This window comes from Anguilla rostrata, chromosome 8 (assembly GCF_018555375.3).
Source record: "Anguilla rostrata isolate EN2019 chromosome 8, ASM1855537v3, whole genome shotgun sequence".
NCBI lineage: Eukaryota > Metazoa > Chordata > Actinopteri > Anguilliformes > Anguillidae > Anguilla > Anguilla rostrata.
Genome location: NC_057940.1, coordinates 24748180 through 24772150, shown reverse-complemented (window position 1 = coordinate 24772150; position 23971 = coordinate 24748180). Strand labels below are relative to the sequence as shown.

Below are 23971 nucleotides of genomic sequence, written 5' to 3'. Positions count from 1 at the left end.
CTAAAGCCCTGGGATGTGACTATGGGGCATTAATTCATGGCATGTATAGCTAATTCAGACAGAATGTGGCATAAGAACACAAATCATCACAAAATAGATAAAGGTGAGTGAAGGTTAACAGCCTGTTACAAGTCCAGGCCTGCAACTGTGGCCAGAAGGAAAACCAGTATGCAGAGGACAGGCAACTCTGGCAATTATTAGCTTGAAGTAAAAACATATATATACCAATAACTAGCCCAACTGCATGTGCATTCTAACCTATATACACACAATATCAGTCAACACAATTTGAAACAAAGACAAGTATTTAAATATTTCCCTTTAATTTACAGGTAATCCAGTTGTACCAGATAGAGTCACAGAACAGAAGGATTCCTTCAAATAAAACAAAATAAAATCAAACAAAGAAACACAACATTAGTAACGAGCCTTAAAATCAGAAGAGAATCCCTTCATTTGGTTGCTGCTGTCTGACAGCCAAGGCCCTGGGACTCCAATTCCCACAACACCCATGTATGTCTGGTATAGACTTAAGAGGAAGCTCTGCAAACAGGAAGTAGTGCAGGTAAGGCAACATCATTACATGGTTCTTGCCCTCCTGAGCACTGAAGGAAGCAGAAAACAAGTATGTGACCTTGAATGCGACCAAGATCCCCCATTGCCAAAGCTAGACAAGGTATAACTCAAGACTGCAGAGTGCTCTGCTGACGTCAGTGGTGTAATGTAGGCTGGAAAAGTAACAAATCGATAAGGACCATGCACAATAGCACAAGGGGTCTGAGTAAGAAGTACAAGTAACGCTCATCTAATGTTCTAATTACATTGGGACAACGCAGTGTGTCAGAAACCAGACAGGCAGGTTTAACAGAGGAGCTATGTGGGGAATTGAGTCTGAATGTCTGCCTGACGATAAATTGAACTGAAACTCCTTCACAAAATGATCCGTGTGGATCAGCATTACTCAGTCCACACCCAGACAGACCAGGACAGAACAACAGACAGAGCAACGTCATAAAAATGACACAAAGTGCATCAGAAACCAAATTACTGGCTAAAAACAGGTAAAAACAAACTAAACTCAAGGTGGTTTTGCCAGGACCCAGCAATCTTTGAGGTGAGTGAGAGGCGCTGCCCCCGCCCGCTCCACGTCACAAGGACTGTGGGAGGGAGGGAGGGGCTCCGGCGCTGTGTAGTCCAGTGTCATCCAGTGAGTTCTTCCAGTGTAATCCATGTGATCCACATCTCCACAAGAACACAATCTCCCATGATCCTTCTCTGCTGTAACACACCAGCAAATGTTCCCACCTCCAACACTGACATACGGGGCTGAGAGCTGCCTAAGGGAGATTTGATTGACTCTGACCGGCCTGCTGCTACAGGCACACGCAGACACACAGGCTCATTTCGGGGCTGCTGGCTCCAGTATTCACAGTGAGCCCACTGCCTGTGCTCTCGCCCTGTGCGCCAGCGTCAGAGCTGGGGGGTACTGCGCTGCGTCCGAGCGCGCAGGGGAATCCTGAGTTTCAGGAGCGGAGGGGGGCCTCGGGGCTCAGAGACAGGGAGCAAGTCCTTCAAGATTCCGGTTAATTCGCTTCACGGGACAGGGGCTGGGGTGCGGAGTCCCCGTTTGTGAGGTGCAGGGCGGGGCAGCAGCCCCTGTGTCACTCTGTGTGGGTATGGGGGTACATTCGTGGTGATTTTGGGGTGCAGGGCTGTACATCACAGACGGAGAGGTGCATGGGGGTTAGTCTCTGTTTGTGCCCTGTTCACATAACTCAAGGTCTCTCAGGGTGGAGTGAAGTCTCTCAGGTACTGGCTTGGTGAGGGCCAGGTGAGGCAGGCGGGGGTGGGGTGGAGGGGGTTTGAATCCCCAGTGGCTCAGACGCACCCCCTCCATGCCTAACCCCTGTGCGTCGGAGCGCTGTCCGTGAGGGGCGTGAGGTTTGTGCGCGGTGAGCGGGGCGGGGTTTCGTCCCCTGATGTGGTTGCTATAGCAACTCCTCCCTTTGCTTCTTGGCCCTCAGGGGCCCCAGGCCGTTGCGCAGGGCTCCGTTCTGGGGCCGCAGCAGCTGGCCCCTCTCCCGCTCTGTCCAGGCGCTGCCCCCCCGCCCGTCGTCACTGTCCAAGTCCGAGTCGGAGCGCATGAGGGAGGAGGAAGTGGGGACAGGCACTGGCTTCAAGCGGCCTGCGGGGCGGCGACAGAGGGGGCACCGGGCAGTCAGTGCAGGATAAGTGTCATTACATTCAGAAATCTATAATCATCAATTATAATCACTGCATGTTCAGGCTTTGCAGGCAATGGCTTGTGGAGTCATTTGAGACTGCCTGTACACATGTGTGTACTTGTTAGTGTGTGTCTGTGTGTACTTGTTAGTGTGTGGGTGTGTCTGTGTGTGTGCGTGTGTGTGTGATTGTTAGTGTGTGGGTGTGCGTGTGTGATTGTTAGTGTGTGGGTGTGTGTGTGTGTGTGTGTGCGTGCGTGTGTGATTGTTAGTGTGTGGGTGTGCGAGTGTGATTGTTAGTGTGTGGGTGTGTGTGTGTGTGGTAGTGTTTACCAGCTCGTGGGGGCTGCAGCTCAAGACTGTCCTGCTCATCTGCCTCCAACATCTTATAGCGGCTCTTCCTGCGCATCCGGCTCTTCCTCCTGGTCACACACACACACACACAGTTATACAACAAATCCATAACATGGCACACACACATTATACAACGTTATACATCCTACTACATTACTCCACAGACTGTAAAGTAAACAATGCATGGCATGGGGCCAACCCATATTTCAGCACATATTTCAGGTGTACACACACACACACACACACACACACACACACACACACACATACACACATACACACATACACACATACACACATACACACATACACACATACACACATACACACATACACACATACACACATACACACACACACACACACACACACACACACACACACACACACACACACACACACACACACATACACACACACACACACAGTTATACAACAAATCCATAACATGGCACACACACATTATACAACGTTATACACATCCTACTACATTACTCCACAGACTGTAAAGTAAACAATGCATGGCATGGGGCCAACCCATATTTCAGCACATATTTCAGGTGTCCACACACACACACACACACACACACACACACCACATTCACAAAGTGGGAAAAAACAGCCAAGCCTCCCCTAGACCTTACCTGCGACAGCAGCACACCATCCCCCAGACAACTGTTCCTATGGCAACCACAATCATGAAGGACGCTATAGTAACATACAGAACACTCCACTCTGAAAGAGAAAGAAAAAGAATTGAATTTAAAACTGCATTTGCCACTCAGTCTTTACAACTGGCTGCAGCACAATAAGAGCTCAAGCGGAGAACTAAAGGGATTCACCCACATGTTGTGACTAATGAATCAGCCCATTTTACATTCAGTCCCCCGACAGCCTCAGAAAATGTCAACATAAGTACACTTGAAATAGCCAACAATCCTTCCTGCATACAGGGGAAAGCAGACCCACTACACCCTCCCAGATCCCTCCAAAGGAGTCCACACTCTTCAAAAGAGAGGAAGTGAGTTCATATGAAGAGCCTCAGGGCCTCCGTGCTTTAGAACGAGTCTGTTCCTGTGCATTTCGGCATGGCTCCTGCTCCAGAGTCAGCACCCCATGTCAGAGTGAGCGTCAGGGCAGCGCGTAAGACTGGGCCTCTCACCGCAGTTGCTCTCCGCGTCGCCCAGCTGGGCCCTGATGAAGTTCTCCATCCAGAAGGGCTTGCAGACGCAGCGGCGAGTGAAAGGGTCGCACTCTCCGTGGCTGGAGCAGTTCAGCTGGCAGACTGGGACGGAGGGGATGGATGGAGCAAGACAGACAGATGGAGAGGAAGTGAGGGAGATAGAGAGTCAGTACGCTTTCATTTCCTCCCCAGCGCCAAGCCCGCCCCGCCCCCCCCCGGGCAGCCGGTACTCACTGACTGTGTCCACGCTCCGCGCCTTGAAGATCAGGAAGTCGTTCTTCTGTTTGCGCAGTTTGTTGCGCAGGCCCACGGCCACGCTGTGCCCGGACAGAGGGGGGCGCCCCGGACCCCCGGACACCAGGAACACGATGCGAGTGCTGACGCCACAGAGGAAGCAGAAGACAGAGGGAGGGCTCACGCAGGAGAAACACAAGGGCACATGCACCCCAACACACAGCCAGCACTCAATACACTGCACCTGGGTATGTATTACAGAGACCGTTTTTTATCATTCATTTCAAACATGCCAAACAGCAAGTACTATCTAAAGGAGACTGAACGTGTACATTAAGATGCTCAGGCCACTGTTGTGCTCGTGTGGTTCTGTGCTGAGGTAGTCAGAGCTGTTGGTTTTAATCAATAGGGAATGCTGTGAATCCCATGCTTTTATAGAATGTGTTCTGTGTACTAGACGCTCTATAATTTCAGTGCAGATCTCACTTGATTGTTTTGGAACTACTGCTTTAAGGGAATGATAGCCAATGGAGGAAGAGAGAGAGGGAGGGGGGGGGACTCTGAGGTGTCTTACCTGTGCTCGTTGAAGGCGGTCACCTCCCGGACAATGATGTCACTGTCGAGCACGCCCAGTAGGACACCGACCTGCCGGAGCAGCATGTCTCTCTGCCGACGGGACACCTGGGCCACGCCCACCTCCAGGACCAGCTCCACCAGGTCTCTCTCCCAAACATCTGAGACACCAGAGTGAGAGAGTACCAAGCAGTGAGGTACCCGTGTGTGTGTGCAAGAGTGTATGAGAAAGAGAGAGGTGCATGTGTGTGGGTGTGTGTGTGTGTGAGTGCGAGAGAGAGAGAGAGAGAGGGGTGTGTGTATGAGTGCAAGAGTGAGAGAGAGAGAGAGAGATGTGTGTGTGTGAGTGTCTGTGAGACAGTGTGAGAGAGAGAAAGGTACCTGTGTGTATGTACAAGAGTGTGAGAGAGAGAGAGGTGCGTGTGTGTGTGTGAGAGACAGAGGTGATTGTGTGTAGTGTGTGTTCACTTATGTAACAGGGAAGCTGTATGAGTGCAGTAGATCTGCGCGTGCGTTTGTGTCGTGTGTGTATGTGCGTGTATGTAGAACAGAGGTATAATGTGCATGTAATGAATGCTTGCTATCCGTGCCCATGAGGCTGTGAGCTCAGTGACCTGGCTGAAGGACGCACTGACCTGGTCGCACCTCCACGGTGCCTCGGCCGGAGCTGCTCTGGCCCTTGCTGTCAGTGACGGTCAACGTGAAGCTGTACTTCCCTTCCACCAGGTTACTTAGCAACAGCACTGGCTGGTGGTCGGAGTTATTGAGCACATCCTGAGACAGAGCACAGACAGGCAGATTTCAGTTACAAACCCTAAACACAAATATACTTCAAAATAACACACTGAACTATCTTCTTATCCGTCAGCCCCGGGAAAAATGTATTTAAAGTTTTTTGTAGATCAATAATAAATTAAGATGCAGCCAACCAGCCTAAAGTGAAACGAATATGCCATCTGCGTACTGCAGAGCATCACAGTGCATGAGAAAACATCACACAGTAAGTGCTCTACACAGGCAGACAGCGAGCAAACATTACTGGCTACAACTACATGCAGTGATGCACTTCCACCAATCATGTCATCGTCAGGCATCTTGAAGCAGACCGGATTGGATGAAATGCATCAGCGCTAATCGAGCGTTGGACGGTAATGGCGCAGTGTTTTGTCCACACAGCGGTGCCGTAAATAAACAGACAGCACAGTATTTTCACCGTATATGGTGTAGGGCAGTTCACAGAAGTCTGCCTCTTATCTGGCCCAAAAAGAAAACGGACTGTTGCAGAGGACGGACCATGACTCACTGCGGGTCAGCGAGTCAGCAGGGTGTGATAAGGAAACAGTGCTCAGCTGCAAAACATCCGACTGGATCAGCATTTGTAAACCTTAGGTTCCCCATAATACAGTGTAATCATGTTTTGCATAGTTGGAAAGCCGATGTCATGGGGAACAAGTTAGCGCCTCAGCTACAAAGGTTAACCCAGCGTCACATGCTTAGAGATGGCGCAACCAGGATTCATTGTTGTACCGTTTTGTCATGACTGTGTCTTTATTTGATGACTTCGGGTTTTTCCTTGTATACAAGGAGAGAAGTGCAATGGTTCGGGGAGACTTGTCAATATGGTCCCCTGCACATATACGTATATATACGTATATATATTTCACCGCTCACATTTTGCACCATTTTACATTGTCATTATTACTGAACACACTGAACAATAAACTGTTCATTTTAACCTGGCATTCCTCGTTGACTATTAACACTGCACACCTAGCAGTCTAAGGTCCTAACATATACATCAAACTCAGGATATCTGCACGCCACAGTCACTCGCCTACACACTAGTGTCACAACAGGAAGCACAATTGTATTTATGCAGGCTGCACAGGATAAGGTGCATCTACCAAATTAGACAGTGATTTGTATAAACCCACACTACTGGTGGACAGCAGTCTCCTCCGTCTATTCATAACTTTTAGCACAGGGGAAAGGTTAAAACACTATTTTGGAGTCATTTAATCAAGATAACATTAAATGAATCCTGTTCCAGTAGCCCTGGGTAAGACTACACACGTTCCTTCGCCACTCAGATACTTCCGCTGTTTGGTTTGCGGAGGGGTTTCTTACAGTTGGTGACCTCAACACGCCGTTTGGTGTATCTGAGGGGTTTCTTACAGTTGGTGACCTCACACGCCGTTTGGTGTATCTGAGGGGTTTCTTACAGTTGGTGACCACAACACGCCGTTTGGTGTATCTGAGGGGTTTCTTACAGTTGGTGACCTCAACACGCCGTTTGGTGTATCTGAGGGGTTTCTTACAGTTGGTGACCTCAACACGCCGTTTGGTGTATCTGAGGGGTTTCTTACAGTTGGTGACCTCAACACGCCGTTTGGTGTATCTGAGGGGTTTCTTACAGTTGGTGACCTCACACGCCGTTTGGTGTATGAGGGGTTTCTTACAGTTGGTGACCTCAACACGCCGTTTGGTGTATCTGAGGGGTTTCTTACAGTTGGTGACCTCACACGCCGTTTGGTGTATCTGAGGGGTTTCTTACAGTTGGTGACCTCACACGCCGTTTGGTGTATCTGAGGGGTTTCTTACAGTTGGTGACCTCACACGCCGTTTGGTGTATCTGAGGGGTTTCTTACTGGCGTGCACAGCCCTTATCACATGGCCCATACTCGTTTACCCCTTTTCCAAGCAGCCCAGAGCTCCATCTGACTGTACTTTAGATGCATAAACAGTCAAACAGATCCTTTAAGTAAAGGACACAATAGAGGATGAGACTGGCTTCCTTGTATCGACCCACATGTCCTGTGTGTTTTCAGTACAGTACACTTTTTTCTTTTTTGTTGCATACAGCACATGGCCTTAGCCAGGGTGATGTAAGATTGTTGTTGCTGATGGCGCACTGGTAAATAATGTCACCTGCATGTCAGAACCTTCTTTGCAAAAAAAAAAAAAAAAAAAAGTCCATTCATTTACGCAGCAGTTCAAGGTCAGCCCAGACTACTTCCAGGAACAGTGTGTTCATAAATTCCAGCTCAGCTCAACTACTTGGGCCATAGTGTCAACTGGAACATTCAAAGGCCAACTTGTTCCATCTACTTTCCACTTCTTCCGGAAGTACAACAGCACCTGGGATGTGAACCTATAATCGCCTGGTTTTGCTTAGTCGGCCTCTACACACTCTGGTCCAAATTATTGCAGCCGACTTCTGAAAGGGGACTTTGAATGTACTCCTATTTGCAATGTACGTGGTATTAACTGTCAAACAACTGAGTATAGCCTTTATTTTCTGGATAAAATAGTAACTGTAACACAGTGGATCTAGACTTTGTTCCCCTAGGGACCGAGATCACTGTAACACACGTGTATGGAGGTCTCACCCCTGCAGCAGGGCTGCTGTCATCGCGGGTCCACAGATAACTGACCACGCCCTTGTCGTCGGTGGATCGCGACCCGTCCAGTGTTACGGTCCGATTTGGCAGGGAGATGGGAGGCCGTGACTGGACGTGGGCCACCGGAGGCTGGTCCAGTTCTGATAAGAGGGAGGGGAAGTGAGTGACACACACACACACACACACACACACACACACACACACAGGCACACACACACACACACCACACACACACACACACACACACACAGGCACACACACAGACACACAGACACACAGACACACACACACACACACAGCACATACAGGCACACACAGCACACACACACACGCACACACAGGCACACACACACACACACACACACGTGCACACACACACACAGGCACACAGCCGTTATGTGGCAAAGTGAAGAAAGGGACAATGGGAAGGACAGATGCTTACCCTCTCGAACAATGACTTTAACCGTGTCTTTGCTCTGCAGCTTCCTCTCGTCCGTCACTGTCAGGCTGAATTCGTAAGTGCCCACCTGAAGCCCTGTTACCGTGGCGACGGCGCTGTCCGCATTATCAATCTTCACACCCGCAGGCCCCCTGAGGCACACACACAGTCAGAGAGAGGCAACTGCCGTGCACACTGAACTTACGGCAGCGACACAGAGTGTGTGTGTGTGCCTGGGTCTGAGCAGAAGAGTGTACCTAGGCAAGTGTGCCTTCCATGAATGTGTGTGGGTGTGTGCGTGCAGGTGCAAGTCACTGTTAGCGTTACTGTGATTTTGTATGTTTTTTGGGGGGGGCTTTTTCAGCTTTATTTGACAGATCAGTGAAGAGAGACAGGAGGAACTAGGTTGGCATGCAACTCCGGTTGGCGGTCGGACTCGAACCGCCGATGTCACGGCTCACAATGAGCATGTGGAAAGCACTCTACGGGCTACGCCACACGAGACACCCCCACGTTTCTGTGATTTTGTGAGTGACACTGTGCGTGTGTGTGTGTGTGTGTGTGTGTCTGTGTGAGTGACACTGTGTGTGTGTGTGTGTGTTTGTGCGTGAGTGACACTGTGTGTGTGTGTGTGTGTGTGTATATGTTTGTGCGTGAGTGACACTGTGTGTGTGTGTGTGTGTGTGTGTGTGTGACCCTGTGTGTGTGCGTGTATATATGTATATATATGAACATGTATGTACTGACGTGCTCTGGCTCCACTGGTAGGTGGCGATTCTCTGGTCATCGGTGCTCTTGCTCCCGTCCAGTGTGGTGTGGTCCACGGGCAGAGTCAGCTCTTTCTCCGGCCCTGCATTTGCCACGGGGGGCTTGTTGTTCTCTGGGGGGTGAGAGCACAGGTCCTCACACGCAGTACTCTACATTTCTCATGTCAGGTCAAATTGAAGAAATGCCACAGATTCCACATATTTCCTTCCACCTGTTCTCACATTAATAAACAGATAGATAGTGTTGGGCTAGTCTCCCCCTAAAACAGGGCCCAAACATTATAGTAATAAATTGTGTTTTTTTTTCTCTCTCTTTGATTGAATAAAACTCAATTTTAATTCCAACATTCTGGAACCATTTCCCACAAACGTGGACACAGACATGCATGTGCTGCATCCCCCAGCGCACACCCACCTGGCTGGACGATCACCGTGACCTTGGCCGTGTCCTGCTGTCCAGCCGAGTCGGTGACGGTCAGCTGGAAGGTGTAGTCCCCCTCCTGCAGGGCCGACAGCTGCAGTATGGGGGTCCGCACTCCCTGGAGCAGGGGAGAAACAGAGAGCCAGTCTCACACACACAGAACACAGACCCTGCGCTGGCAGGACACTGGACTCACAGAAACACAGTCAAACACCCACATAGAACAGAGACCCTGCGCTGGCAGGACACTGGACTCACAGAAACACAGTCAAACACCCACATAGAACAGAGATCCTGCGCTGGTAGGACACTGGACTCACAGAAACAGAGAGACAGACACTCACACAGAACACAGACCCTGCGCTGGTAGGACACTGGACTCACAGAAACACAGTCAAACACCCACATAGAACAGAGACCCTGTGCTGGTAGGACACTGGACTCACAGAAACAGAGAGTCAGACACTCACACAGAACAGAGATCCTGCGCTGGTAGGACACTGGACTCACAGAAACAGAGAGTCAGACGCCCACACAGAACAGAGACCCTGCGCTGGTAGGACACTGGACTCACAGAAACACAGTCAGACACTCACACAGAACAGAGACCCTGCGCTGGTAGGACACTGGACTCACAGAAACAGAGAGTCAGACACTCACACAGAACACAGAACCTGCGCTGGCAGGACACTGGACTCACAGAAACACAGTCAAACACCCACATAGAACAGAGACCCTGCGCTGGTAGGACACTGGACTCACAGAAACACAGTCAAACACCCACACAGAACACAGACCCTGCGCTGGTAGGAGCAAGAGCATGCGCGCACACACGCACGCACAGTTCAAAAGGCTCTATTGGCAGGTTCTTGGCCTGGGCAGATTTGTTATCCGTATGTACACATTTGTTTCTGTGAAACACAAACAAGTGAAGTGACAAGCACCTCCATTTCCAATGCCCAGAATCACACGGGCTCTGCAGAGTTCTCTTTTAGGCTCCTGACCAGCTTGTGCCTGCAGACTGTGGTCATTTCCTCTGCATTACGTTGCTTGTTGGGGATGTGTGGTGATGTCAGGGTGGCTAAAAGGCTGCTTGCCGTTTTCTGGGACACATACTGATCTGATTCTGTAGACTCCATTATTTATGCGGCCAGTGATGCGATGAAATACTGTGGACTTTTATGGTCAAGGCTGAGCTGAGCTCTGGTGAGGCTCAGAGCTCAATGCGCACAGCTGTTTCCTGCCAAGACTGCTTCAATTTGTTTTCATTCTTAAACTTCCTTCCTCCTTATGAATATGATTTTACAGTGAGCCTAGTCATACTTAAGTGTGAAAGTATTTGTTTTGTCATTTGATTTATATTGAAGACGCAGACTTCAAATTCCGTTCCTTTGCAGGGAGTTTATTGTGCAGGTGCTGCTCAGTGGATGATTCAGTGGAGCACAGGCATTTTATCTGCAAGAGACCAGCGGAGGAGGAGGAAGAGGAGGAGGACCGCATCTGTCCCTCGCTGGCTGATAAAGGTGTTAAATTATATCAGACGGAGGCTGCAGCTCCATTTAGGTAAAGCGTTTTGTGATATTATTACTCAGTTTTAACTGCGCCAGGAGGGCTCAGAAGCTTAACTTTTTCATCCGCTAACAGCACAAAAGAACGTGTGATTAATCGGGACAGGCAGTCTGTAGAGGGTTTGCTGCTTTTATTCGGGAGCTGGAGAGACAGAATGTGACAGCTCAGCTCAGGGTGCTGCAAAGCACTTCGCCCGGTTGCCAGAAACACCAATCCTGCCACCGTTAGGAGGATGCAAGCTGTGACTTTTGTGAAAGATTGGGGTTATTATTTCAGAACACAGAGTTTTTTGGAAAACGGCCAGATTTGCATTCTGAAGCTAGGCTGAATTATTTAATTTCCTGAGGCTGCAGTGCTGAATCTCAGTGAATGCCATAGACACACACATTCTCTCTCTCCCTCTCAAACACACACACACACACACACACAGAGATACAGACACACACATTCTCTCTCTCCTCTCAAACACACACACACACACACGATACAGACACACACATTCTCTCTTTCCCTCTCAAACACACACACACACACAGACACAGACACTGACACACAAATGCAGACACATGTGCACACGCACACACGCAGAGACGTGCGCGTGCACACACACACACACACACACACACACACACCGTACCTGCATCTCCACCACCTTGCCCTTGCTCTCTGGGCTGAGAGACCACTCGTAGGCCAGGTGCTCGTGGTCGTCTGTGCTCTGGTTGCCGTAGAGAGTGATTGAGTTGCGTGGCAGAGTGAGGACCTGGTTGGGCCCAGTGTTGGCCACTGGCCTGTAGTCCATGGCTTTGTTGACTGACAGTGTTGCCTGAGTTGAGCTCTGGGCTCCATCAGAATCTGTCACTGTCAAACTAGACAGGTAGAGATGGAGAGAGAGAGAGAGAGAGAGAGAGAGATGCAAGAATTTTACATTTTACATAAATAAAAACAAAGATACAAAACACTAAACCAAGATCATATGAAAAACACACATCTTTCGGTAAGAACAACACACAAATAAATGTTAACCTCCCTCCACTGAACATAAAGCACCTTTATAACACCACATACTCTGAAAAACATTAAAGTTCACCATTGCTTTGTAATACCGAAACTCCATCATCACTCTGTCCCGGATCATACCCCCATATACACTTCCTCCACCTCTTTGAATGAACTGGAACCTGACCCCCCCCCCCCCAGATGCACTAGCCCTTGCCCCACCTCCTCCTTAGGCAGGTACAGGACACTCTGGGGGATCCAGTGTTATCAGTCCTAAAAGAAGTCCACTGCCACTGCCCATACTCGCACCAGTACCCTGGGAGGAGGGCCCATGCACGCCAGGCGATGCCACAGAGCTGCCACCACCAGATTGTTAATTACTAGTGTCTGCACAGATTATAAACTCGTCTCTAAGGCTCTAGCTAACCGGTTGAGAGATGAGAAATGTGATGGGGCAGATTATTGGGGCAGACCAGAACTATTGTGTGCCTGGCAGAACAATCACTGATAAAACTGCTGTTATAACGGGTCAGAGACATGTTGATGTGCTGAACATTATAGTTAATGATTTCAAGGTCATCTCATCTGCAGAAGTTAATTTGGGTAAGAGTGAAGCAGTGCTAGTGGGTGAATGGAGAGGAGGGCTGCCTACTCTGCCAGGGGGCCTACAGTGACAGCGTGGTGGGCTGAAGTATCTGGTGTTTTTCTGGGAGACCATAAATGACACCATCGTGGAAAAACACTGGAAAGGTGTCCTGGAAATGGACGAGTGCCGTCTGAGGGAGTGGAAATGGCTGCTACCACACACGTCTTATCGAGGGCAGACACTAGACTGAAATAGAATCCCTTCAAACTTTGGTTGAGACCTCAAGAGAAAGAGAAGCGGTTCAAGCTCTCCAGAAAAAAAGCCTCTTTGGTTGACCTGTTACACGTACAAGCTCAGGGGCTTCTGGTTTGGTCTGGATTCCAAAGTATAGCAGAGATGGATGCCCAATAAAGTTCTTTTTTGGAGGAGAAAAGAAAAATGGTCAAAGTAGATGTGTTCAATGTTTGAATTCTGCCACGGGTCTCCAGTTTTTTCCTTTAGGCTTGTCCTTTTTTACTAGCAATGTTACAACTTCTCTCTTACAGCTCAATGGTAACATTCCCCTATTTAAGCTGCCATTACGCACAGCTAACAAGTCTTGACACAGCACCTGGCAGAAAGCCTTGTAAAGTCTGATGGCAGCCCATAAATTCCAGGAGCCTTCCCACTCTCCATGCCCTGCAGTGCTGTGTAGAGTTCCTGCTGACACAGAAGCCCCCCCCCAGTTCTCCATCTACATGTACGTTTGGAAGTCCATCATGGAAAACCTTGGGCCACTTCTGCCCACTCACTCAAGTAGAGCTCCACTGCCCTTCTTCTAACTGCAGCTGTGGCAGAATTCAAACATTGAACACGTCTACTTTGACCATTTTTCTTTTCTTGTCCAAAAAAGGACTTTGATTGGGCATCTACCTCTGCTATACTTTCAACCAAAGAGGCTTTTTTTCTGGAGAGCTTGAACCGCTTCTCTTTCTCTTGAGGTCTCAACCAAAGTTTGAAGGGATTCTATTTCAGTCTCTAAAGCCTTCATAGATTGTGTGATGTCTTACAAAAGACCGAGAATGCACTGCGTATACAGCTGTTTAATCAGTACTTTCGCAAAGTCCCACCATAGCTGTAAAGAAGAATAAAAGTGCTTCTGTTTTTTCCATGTCCCCCAAAAAAACTCAAAAACCTGCCTAAAATTCAGGTGAGAGAGAGGTAGAGAGAAAGAGGTAGAGAGAGAGAGCAGAATAACAGTCATGTGATGCATAGGCAGAGGCAGAGCAGAGGAGAGAGGGAAACTGGGTGGGTGTGAGGACAGGAGAGGAAAGAGGGGCGGTGGGCAGGGGTACCTGAAGGTGTAGTTGCCAGGCACCAGGTTGGTGAGCGTGAGAATGGGCGTGTCGGCCGACACCTTCTCCTCCCTCAGCGGCCCTTTGACTTCCTCCCAGCGCCACGCCACAATCTTATCATCATCCGTGCTCTCTGACAGAGGGAGGGAGGAACGAGTACACTGTGTTACACCGACCACCTTCAGCAGTATCACTGCCATACGCAACACACCTATTCAAGCCAACACAGTCCTGTTCAGGTCAGGTCACTTACCAAAAACTGAATATTAACCTGACGACTCCCTGTGCATGACACACCCCTGCTTCTATGCGTATGCTCTGCTGGACACTGAACCAAGTGTAATTATAGGCCAAGCTACCAATTGTGCCATATTAACAATCTGCCCACAAGCCAAGTGTACTTACGGCTGCCGTCTATCACCGTAGAGCTGGTTGGCAAGGAGATCTCCTGGTACTTCGGGGAAACGACGGCAACCGGTGGCTTGTTTACGCGTGGCTCTGAAACAGATGAAGAGGGTGGGGCCGGAACATCCCTTCAATATATCACATCGATCAGCGAGCACGCAACCCAGCTGCATAGAGCACACAGGGCAGCTCTGCCCATTCACACTGATCCTGTCTGCATTACGGCAGGTCACAGTCCCCATTAACACTGATCCTTTCTGCGTTATGGCAGGTCACAGTCCCCATTAACACTGATCCTGTCTGCGTTATGGCAGGTCACAGTCCCCATTAACACTGATCCTGTCTGCGTTATGGCAGGTCACAGTCCCCATTAACACTGATCCTGTCTGCGTTATGGCAGGTCACAGTCCTCATTAACACTGATCCTGTCTGCGTTATGGCAGGTCACAGTCCCCATTAACACTGATCCTGTCTGCGTTATGGCAGGATTATGATTATAAGAATGTACACCAGTTAAGAATCTCTGCTGCTTGGCCACTCCGTCCAATATGGCATATGAACAGCATTGGAATGGTTTTGACATGCATATATAATGCTTAGGCACTAAAGGGCTAGTGTGCATTAATTCGTTTTTTATCCTTTCTTTGGCAAATTTATCCATTTATTTAACAAATGTATTATGTCCATTAGCGATGTACATGCACATTTTAAATATACTGCTTCAGCAGTACTGTGTTTTCGTGGCCATGGCATTTAGCAGCCGCCCCTCACCTGGTTTGACCGTGACGTTGACGTAGCCTCCGCCGTGCGCCCCGTCCCCATCCACCAGCACCTCAAACTCATACAGCCCAACGGTCAGCTGGGAGTGAGGGAAACAAAGCGCTTTCTGTCTCAGGGCAAAGCTCATGGGTAACTGACAAAACGCAGCAGTGTACTCCAAAGGAAATCAAACTTTTTGTTTGAAACGAGCCTTCTCAAACAAGAGATGAACAAAAAGAGGCGGCGCGTCAGTTTGAACGTCGAGGTGCGTGCACGCCCCCAGCACTAACTCTTCGAAAGCAGTTTGCAAGTTCGCAGACCTCCGTCTGTCGGCAATTGGTCCATCCAAATATCACATGGTTTGTTGTGTCACGGTTCACCAGCCAGGAGCAGAATTCAACTTTCTTTTCTGATTCACTTCATTGCTTTACTGTCCTGTGAGAGTATTGTCTTGATTCTGAGAGCATTATCTTGGTTGGTTAAGCGAATGTGTCACTCTCTCCTTCACCAGGCTATTGCTCAGTTGCAACAGAATGAACAAAGCGTTGATACAAATGACATTTTTCCCTTAGCCTATATAACAAAACTGCTATAATGTAAAATAAATACAACTGTTGAAATTGATTCGGTTGTGTCCTTTATTTCCACAAAATAGTTTTGCAACATATGGTTTCGTAATATTAATAAAATTACGTCACAGTGGGTCCATAAATCGATGCTGCAATGCTAGGAAGCAAGCAGCTTGGAGTGACATGAAAATGAAGTACACCAAGTTCATTTTGAGTATCCTGCCCACAGTGTTCACGGACGTGTTCACCGGTGGTTCATTTTCAAAGAGTTTGCACATCGTTTGGAGTATACTGCCTATTTAAGCGTTCCGCAGGACTGCTGAGAATCAACTGATTTTCCCCCCAAAATATCAAACACTTCTAAAGAACAAAAGCTGCAAGTTATCGGTTATCCATTTTTTTCACAAGTCAGTCAAACACTGCAAGTGCATTTTAGTAAAAAAATGACAGTAAAGAATTAGTTCTGTAGATCCACAATCCCAGGATTATCGACTGTCATTAAATCTGCCAGTAAATGTCTTTAAATGTAAAAGCTTTACTCTGCAAAGAGAGAGAGAGAGAGAGAGAATGAAGGGATGGAAGAAACAGGGGGTCTTACTTTGCTTAGTTTCAGTGTTTTACTGTGTTTCCCCTCCATCTCTCCACTGTAGTCTCGAGGGTGCGTGATCAACCGCCAATCAAACGTGTAGTCCGTTCCTACCACACACAGAGCTTATCACACGCAGTCCTGAAACACAACACTGCGTACAATCCTGAAACACAACACTGCGTACAATCCTGACTGCCTTCAGACACACAGGCAGCTTAAACACAGAACTGACACAGAGGCTATAAAACACAACTCTGAGACACAGAGCGATTTTAACACACCCTCCGTCACAGACAGGAGCTATAGTATGCAGTGCTGAGACAGAGACATTCACAAGTTTAGACAGCAGAACTGTCTCAAATTGGATTTGTTTTTCCAAATGTTATCTTTTGGTCCATGCAATAAATTATACAAGTGGCCAGACTGGACTCCTCTGCTTAGGTAAGCTGTTTCAAAGCAGAGGTTTCATGGCATAGTCCTGAAACAGGATATGGCTGTAAAACGTAACCAGGACACAGTGTAGTCACCAACAAACACCCTGTAAAGCCCAAAAGATCCTGTGTTCTCCTGAAGCTATGAGGTGGCTGTACAGAGGGCCATGGGGTCAATGGCAGAGTGGTACCTTCAGGGGGTGCTGGCAGGACAAAGGCATTGAGCTCCACTTCGTTTCGAGGCAGCGTCACCTCCACACTGTTCCCTGCAGACACCACCAACTCTCGTGCTGGTCAAAATAAAATGCAGGGCATTAAAGCTACCACATTACAACATTCATATAATAATACTGCAAGCATTCATCCATTTTAAAGAGTATGAACATTAAGATTCATTCTAAAACTAACGACAGTGATACAGAATCCATCACAGTAACAGCAAAGTACACACTGCAAATAGCATAGTGCGACATTAAAATGTGGGTGTGAGGTCACCAAAATGTACACCAACACACAAAGGGGTTGCTCTCCAGAACCTGGTAGGTTAACATTAAGCTTCAGTTTTATTTTAGTCTAGATGTTCAGCTTACTGACTTACTGGCCTGAGTAGGCGGGGTTGGGACATGGGTGGTCGGGGCCACGGTTGGCAAACTCCTGCTACTATTGGATAGCGGCGTATCCATGGTTCCAGTTGATAATGTCGAGTTCTGCTGTGCAAAAGGTAGAAGTGCCGCATCACCGCTCGAGTTGGTCTGCTGAGGTTGGGTCTTGTTGGACGTCAGGGGGAGAGCCACACCATTGGCCGAAGTCACCGGAGGGGCTTGGCTTGAAGTGTCTTTGGAAACGCCCTGCCGAAAGACAAGCCGTGTACACACACCACTGAAACCGCGCTTCCTTTCAGACACGGACACAAACGAGGAGGCACACAAATCTGCCAGCGACCTGTAAAGAGAGGCTCACACAGACCAACCTTCGGGGGGTGAGGGTGGCTGGCCTGCGCCCCCTGCTGGCTGAGGGTCACACCGTCCTTCTTCCGCGACGCGGCCCGCCGGAGCCTCGCTTTGGGCGGGGCGCCCTTGGGCACGTGCTGCAGGAGCCCCAGGGCCTGGACGTGGGGGTGGGGCAGGGCGGTGATGGCGCAGTGGCGCGGGCGCGAGCAGCCCAGCAGCACGCAGCACCCCGCGTAGCTCCACACGGCGCCGCAGGCCGGCTGCAGGCAGCACGCCTCCCAGCACGTCTCGCTGGCCTTCTCCACCGCCAGGGGGCGCCATCCCAGCCCAATAACGCTGCTCCAGTGGATACCCAGCACCCCCCCGGTCACCCTGCACACGCCAGCGCTCACCCCTTAGAGACGAACAAGGGGAGAGGAAAACATGCCATTCATACTACACCGTCTCTGGGGGGTTTGGGGAGCGGTGTGAGGGGGCAAAGGGTCAAATTATGGTCTTTCCACACAGTTACAATTCCACAGTGTAGTACAGAGACTGCTATATACCAGTGTCACCACCATGACGGTCTGCACAGAAAAGTGTAACAGCTTCTATCCTCAAACACACCGTTCTAGACCAGATGTGCCATTAAACTGAAATACGCAAAAGATCAACAAATTTAAATAAATAAATCACGTGTGCTGTCCCGTGCAAACTCCCAGACCTGGCAGTATGCCGAGGGAGAGGGAAGTTCAACCTTCTTCTGACAAAACAAAGTTCCGGTCTCTAATCTCCAAGGCTGCAGAGAACCGCGCACGTCTGACCTGAGCAGAGCACAATGGCCAGGATACCGCAGCTCAAAAACACGCGGGCCAGGACACAGGAACCCAGGCTGCTGTGATCGCCTGCTTTTAACACCCGTGCACACAAGCTCAGGTCTATCCCCAAGCAAACAGCCGTCACTGTTACAGTGGGTCTGGCTAAGGGATAGAGTAGTTTTTCGATGGAACACAAACTCTAACCTCAAACAATGGCGGTAATGCCCCTTGGGAGTAGGCGCACACTGCTGCTCTGTTCTGTGACTGCTCTTTACCCGACTACCACAAACACAAAGCCCTACTGTCCCACACACACTGTCCTCACTGAGAGATCAGACATCTGTCACTCACACAGTAACCAACAGCTTAGAAGCACAAACACAAACAGACGCACATACAATAATAAACCAACTCCCAAATGAGCGCACGCACCTTGTGATAAGAGACATACACATGGCAGAGTTCTGAACTCATGTGACACATACCTGTGGGAGGGACCAAGCAGCAGAGGCAGATCAGTGATAGGACGAGCTGATGCAGCCAAGCCCAGTAAGGTAGGCGCTGACTAATCAGGCTCTGCCGTGCTTTTCCGGACATTTTCCACTGAGATCAAAGACCTAAGAGAGGAATGTACAAGAGGAAGAACTTGTATCAGAATCTATTGTTTAGCAGAGACGTCAGAGGACAGCTGCAATGCAATACAATTTATGCAGAAGATGCCAATACAAACACCACATACCTCAAACCGACCGTGTAGGCACAGGTGGACAACGGCCGCCTAAACAGTATCAAGGCCCACCCATGTACCTTGGGCTGAACCGCCACACCCAACTGGGAATACCCACATAGGCAGCTCTGGCCCACCTAGCTCTATGCAGGTCCCACTATGCATATTTCCAGCTATGCAATGGATCATTAATGCACGAGGTTAACTGGGCCTGCAGGGGCACTCTGGGACCAGGGAAGGCCTTCGCGCCGTGACGCGCCCCATGTGTCGGAAGCGACTCCTGGCCTTGCTCACACAGACTCGGGCCAGGAGCGCTGCGGGGCACTATGTATTTTAGCAAAGCGTCATCGCTGCAGGACGGGGCTCTTCCCAACCACGGCGTGCCTGCGGTCTGCCTGCGGCGGCCGCTCGTACGGCGCATTCCTGCAGCGACCGCGCGGCTCAGCTGGTGCACCGCAGAGAGGCAGCGAGCACCAGAGCACGTTTCTGAGGACGCGCAAGCAAGTCTGAGATCCCCACAAATAACCAGGGGATAGCTGCACCAATGGCACAGCTTTACGAATGTCAACTAGTCCAAATTCGGAAAGAAAGCACAGGCTGACTCCAGAACAAAAAAAGAAACCAAACTAAATATTGTGAAACACTGTTAAAAGAAGGCAGGCAGATTTGTGATTGTTAGGCATCAGAAATACAAGCAATACCTGTTTGACTTCAGTACAAGGATTTGCAAACAAGGAGGAAATTAGGGGAGAAAGAGGAGGGAGGGAGCGGGGAGGAGAAAGAGAGAGAGCGAGGACAAATGGAAGCAGAGGGTGGGACGGAAGTTACAAGCGGAAGCAAATCAGGCATAACACACAATCAGCAGCGTCAACGGAGGTCTATAAACAGTGAACGAATCCTTCCTTAAGCAAACAAGCCCCTCAACAAATTCTTCAGCAGTGTCTAAGCCTGGCTGGACCAGCAATGTCAGGATAAAGCTACAGTGGAAACCATGCGAGTGAACTCAACACTGAACCAGTAACCACAAATACCCACAGAGTTACTGTGAGTACATAGAGTACATCTCTGTGCCTGCCCGTTTCTATATTACTCTAGCCCCCTAATCAAAAAATGTGACTGCGTGGGTGTGGTCTGGAGGACAGTCTACAATCCCACTTCAAAACAGGATTGACCGCCTCTGGTTTGTTGCTTCAGTTGCACCCAACATTGTCTTCAGAAGCTCAAGAAGCCTTGTCATACAGGGAGGAACCCTGAATTATCCTGTGCCGATAGTATGCAAATGTGGCCATCACAAAAGAAATGTGAACATAGTTCTGCACTAATACAAAACTACGAGCCAGCATTTGGCCTATAGGTAACAACTGGCTTTCATGTGCTCTCGTCTGACTGGGTGCAGACATTTGCATATGAGCACCACTTATGGGAACATTTTGAGTGCGAGGGCTTGAGCTTGACATTTTTACATGTTCAATGATGAGCCTTCAGTCTCTACGTTTTAATCAAGCAAATACGCTTCTGTCGCTCCAAGATTTTAAGTCGCCCTAGATAAAAGTATCTGCCTAATAAATGTAATGTGGTGTGGTGTAACCATTTCATTTCTGACAATGCCATTGTTTCATTTTCACTAGATATCGTAATTGTATGCATTTTAGTGCTACAGAAAAGAACAAAGAACTTAGTTTTAAGGTTACAGTGCCACATTCAATACCAGCCCTGGAGTGGACACAAAGGTAAATACACCATACTGATATGGATGAGAAGCGAACACCTGTGTAAAAACGATAATCTACCAAACTATTTCTCTCAGGTCTTCCAGGCGTTAGGCTAGGTGAAATGGTTTCTCTCTCCTCCACTGTTTTAGTTCTTGAATCTTGAATAAAATGAAAAAAGAAAAACGAAACAAAAATTGAAGAAAAAAAAAACATGCATTTCCTCATTCTCTCAGGTCATGCTAGGCTATGTTACACAACCCAGCACAGGTAACAGCTTATCTTTGTAATTAAGTTAAACCGTGTATTTTCATATTTATCTACATGAGCGGGATTGGTACTGAATGTTCAACTATGAACTCACGACTTAAATATGATGCCAACCACTGGACTACAGCATGGCCTTCAGGTGCCAAATAAGTGATATACTATATACATCTGCATTAACAGAAAAGGCATGTTTAAGTTAAAACGCCACATTGGCCCACAACACACCATAGTGTTGTAAGATGCTGTGGAGTCAGGTACACATTACAGAGCTACACACTTGGTAAACCGTCACAGTCTGACACAGAGCCATAATTTTTCTAAATTAATATTTCAGTGGTTAAATTAAAGGGATACTTGCGTAAAATAATAACAATAACAAACAGGCTTAAAACAGATAAAAATTCACACTAACATAGCTCACACAATTACTGGAACTGAACAACAGCGCAATGGGGACTAAAGTTCACAAAAACGCAATTAATCACATTCAGAATGATAAAAATGTGGAATTTTTACAGTACCCTCCAGCAAAAATACACGTGCTCACGCACAAGCACGCCCTTCGCGGCTTGTTGACATGGTCCTTACTGCCAAAATAAATGAATCAAACTGCCCTCATGAAGATTTAAAAGTTACTACTGCTGTGTAAAAAGTTAAGTTGAAAACCAGATCACTATTCTCCGACCCTAAACACGAGGCACCAAACTCACATAGCCAATGTGAGGACCGCCACGTTTAGCACCCAAATAATCCTGGACTAAACTTAGCTGAATATACCCACCTGTGTGATGCGCAGGGCATTGTTTAGCTCCGCATTCCTGCAAGCTGTCGCGGCACTCCTTTGTGCAGGTCAGTCCAAAAACGAGACCGAAACGAGTCGGGAGTACGTCCGAAGCACCAAAAGAAAAAAAAAACCCTCCTGAAAAATGCAAATGAGTCTCGAGATAGGGAAAACGTGGACTTCCAAATAATTTGGGTGTGACGAGAATCGTAAAAACAAAACATAAAAAGCTATATAGTGACAACCATATTTTGTTTTAAAAATAGCTTTCTCCTTGAAGAGTACTCGGAAGTTCGCTGCGCAGATGTCAAGCTGTGGCGTGACGTGTTGACAGCACACAGGTGAACTCAAGCGTTGCCATGTGACCAACAGACCACCGATTATGACCCAGAGCAGGGAGGCTCGGACACCGGCTGCACCAAAGCTTTGTTCCAGTACTTAAGAAAACAAGACAGAGATCTCCGGGTCTAAACATTTAGATCCGGGCTGACGAACTCCCCTAAGCGCTGCTCTTCCTTCCCTCCCCTTTCTCTGTCTGGTTAATCAAAAACACACTCGGCAGTGCTGGCTGGTGTGGAGAGACAGGTCCGCACAGTACTCTGGTTACATAAATGCTCCCCACTGAAGTCGGCCTTTTCCGTTCTTTCCAAATGTTCGCATTTCTCTGGCCATGTCCTCTATCCCAGAAAAAGGTGCTGCAATAAGAAAATAAATAAATAAATGGCAAGAACTGCGAAACATCCACACACAATGATAATCTAAGAACATCATCGTGCTTACAGGTCACATTTCTTAATTTATATTACAATGGACAGGGCAGCATTCTCCTTTAGTCTAATTATAATTGACCAATGACTAGACTACATGTAAAAACTGGAAGGATGTATAAATACCTAATGACTATGTAAAACACTGATGCTCAATCCCACAGCTAATCGGATTTATGACTGGCTAGCCAGCTCTTACAACAACCGTTTAGCATCACTACTGATATGACATACCAATCCATACATAACCACTCCTTTAGGAGAATCGTTTCAAAATAACATCAACAGTGACAAGAAATAATTAACTGCACTACGACAAGTCAGCAGAAATAAACAGGACTATACACACAAAAAATACATAGCCCACAATTTGCTAATTTAGCTAGCTAGCAAGGCATATAGAAAAAAAATGGAAATCGAAATTAATTACTTTCTTGAATCTTAACAGACGCACGGAACGCAACCGTATCAATGCACAGAGTACAGACATGTCTTCGATCAATACCCGGGACAGGAGCCTGTCTGTCAACGCCATGTATTTATGTATAATCCTGGATCGCCCGGTTTAAGAACCTCCGTATCTAACAGCTGCTTGTCCTCCTACAATATCAAGCATTACATACGCGGCTAAAATAAGTCATCACTCTGTGCTAAAGACGGTTGTCTAGAAACGTTTCCGTCCGTGGTCCCAACCAACATAAATCTTTGCTGGTGACAACTCACCTTTCCATAAAACACAGCTGCTCCGGGTCTGCGGCCCGAATGACTCTCAGATCGCAGTTCTCTGTGGGACTGGCTATCTGGGTCAGAATCTCGCACGACTTGCTCTTCTAACTCGGAAACAAACCTAAGCAAAGTCCGAGAGCCACTTCCGCCCCGCAGTGCCATCCGTCCTCTCGAGCGAGTGCTTTAAGTGAATTAAGCTAGCCTAGAAATTGCTACCATTTGATCTGGGGTGTGGTATAAAAATGCATGCGTTTCACACTCTGTAATTTGGACATAACAAATTCATAAATATGTAACCAATGACAGGCTTTGATGACCCTCAATTTGACAGGTTTTCGTTCTTATCCCTACAGAACGGTCAATGTAAAACAATCCATAAAATGGCGTTCATCGTGCTCAAGACGACCTGTTG

At 48.1% G+C, this 23971-nt stretch overlaps 1 protein-coding gene across 3 annotated transcripts; it reads right to left on the bottom strand.

Annotated features, from left to right (window-relative positions):
• Positions 1-306: 306 nt before the first annotated feature.
• kiaa0319l (KIAA0319-like ortholog) lies at positions 307-23883 on the bottom strand. 3 transcript variants are annotated; one of them, XM_064347238.1, is made up of 22 exons: positions 23557-23883; positions 22067-22761; positions 19065-19196; positions 17803-18176; positions 17431-17680; positions 17024-17122; positions 16411-16508; positions 15256-15343; positions 14485-14577; positions 14080-14212; positions 11801-12029; positions 9589-9712; positions 9154-9286; positions 8410-8558; positions 7956-8107; positions 5202-5340; positions 4568-4727; positions 3994-4136; positions 3739-3861; positions 3221-3311; positions 2556-2644; positions 307-2185 (listed from the first exon to the last, which is right to left on the bottom strand). In XM_064347238.1, the coding sequence occupies exons 3-22, from the start codon at positions 19174-19176 to the stop codon at positions 1989-1991; spliced, it is 2976 nt and encodes a 991-aa protein (XP_064203308.1). In that variant the 5' UTR covers positions 19177-19196; positions 22067-22761; positions 23557-23883; the 3' UTR covers positions 307-1988. The 3 variants fall into 3 exon arrangements, with proteins under 3 accessions (XP_064203308.1, XP_064203309.1, XP_064203310.1); XM_064347239.1 differs by lacking the exon at positions 23557-23883 and adding an exon at positions 23264-23413; XM_064347240.1 differs by lacking the exon at positions 22067-22761.
• Positions 23884-23971: the final 88 nt, after the last annotated feature.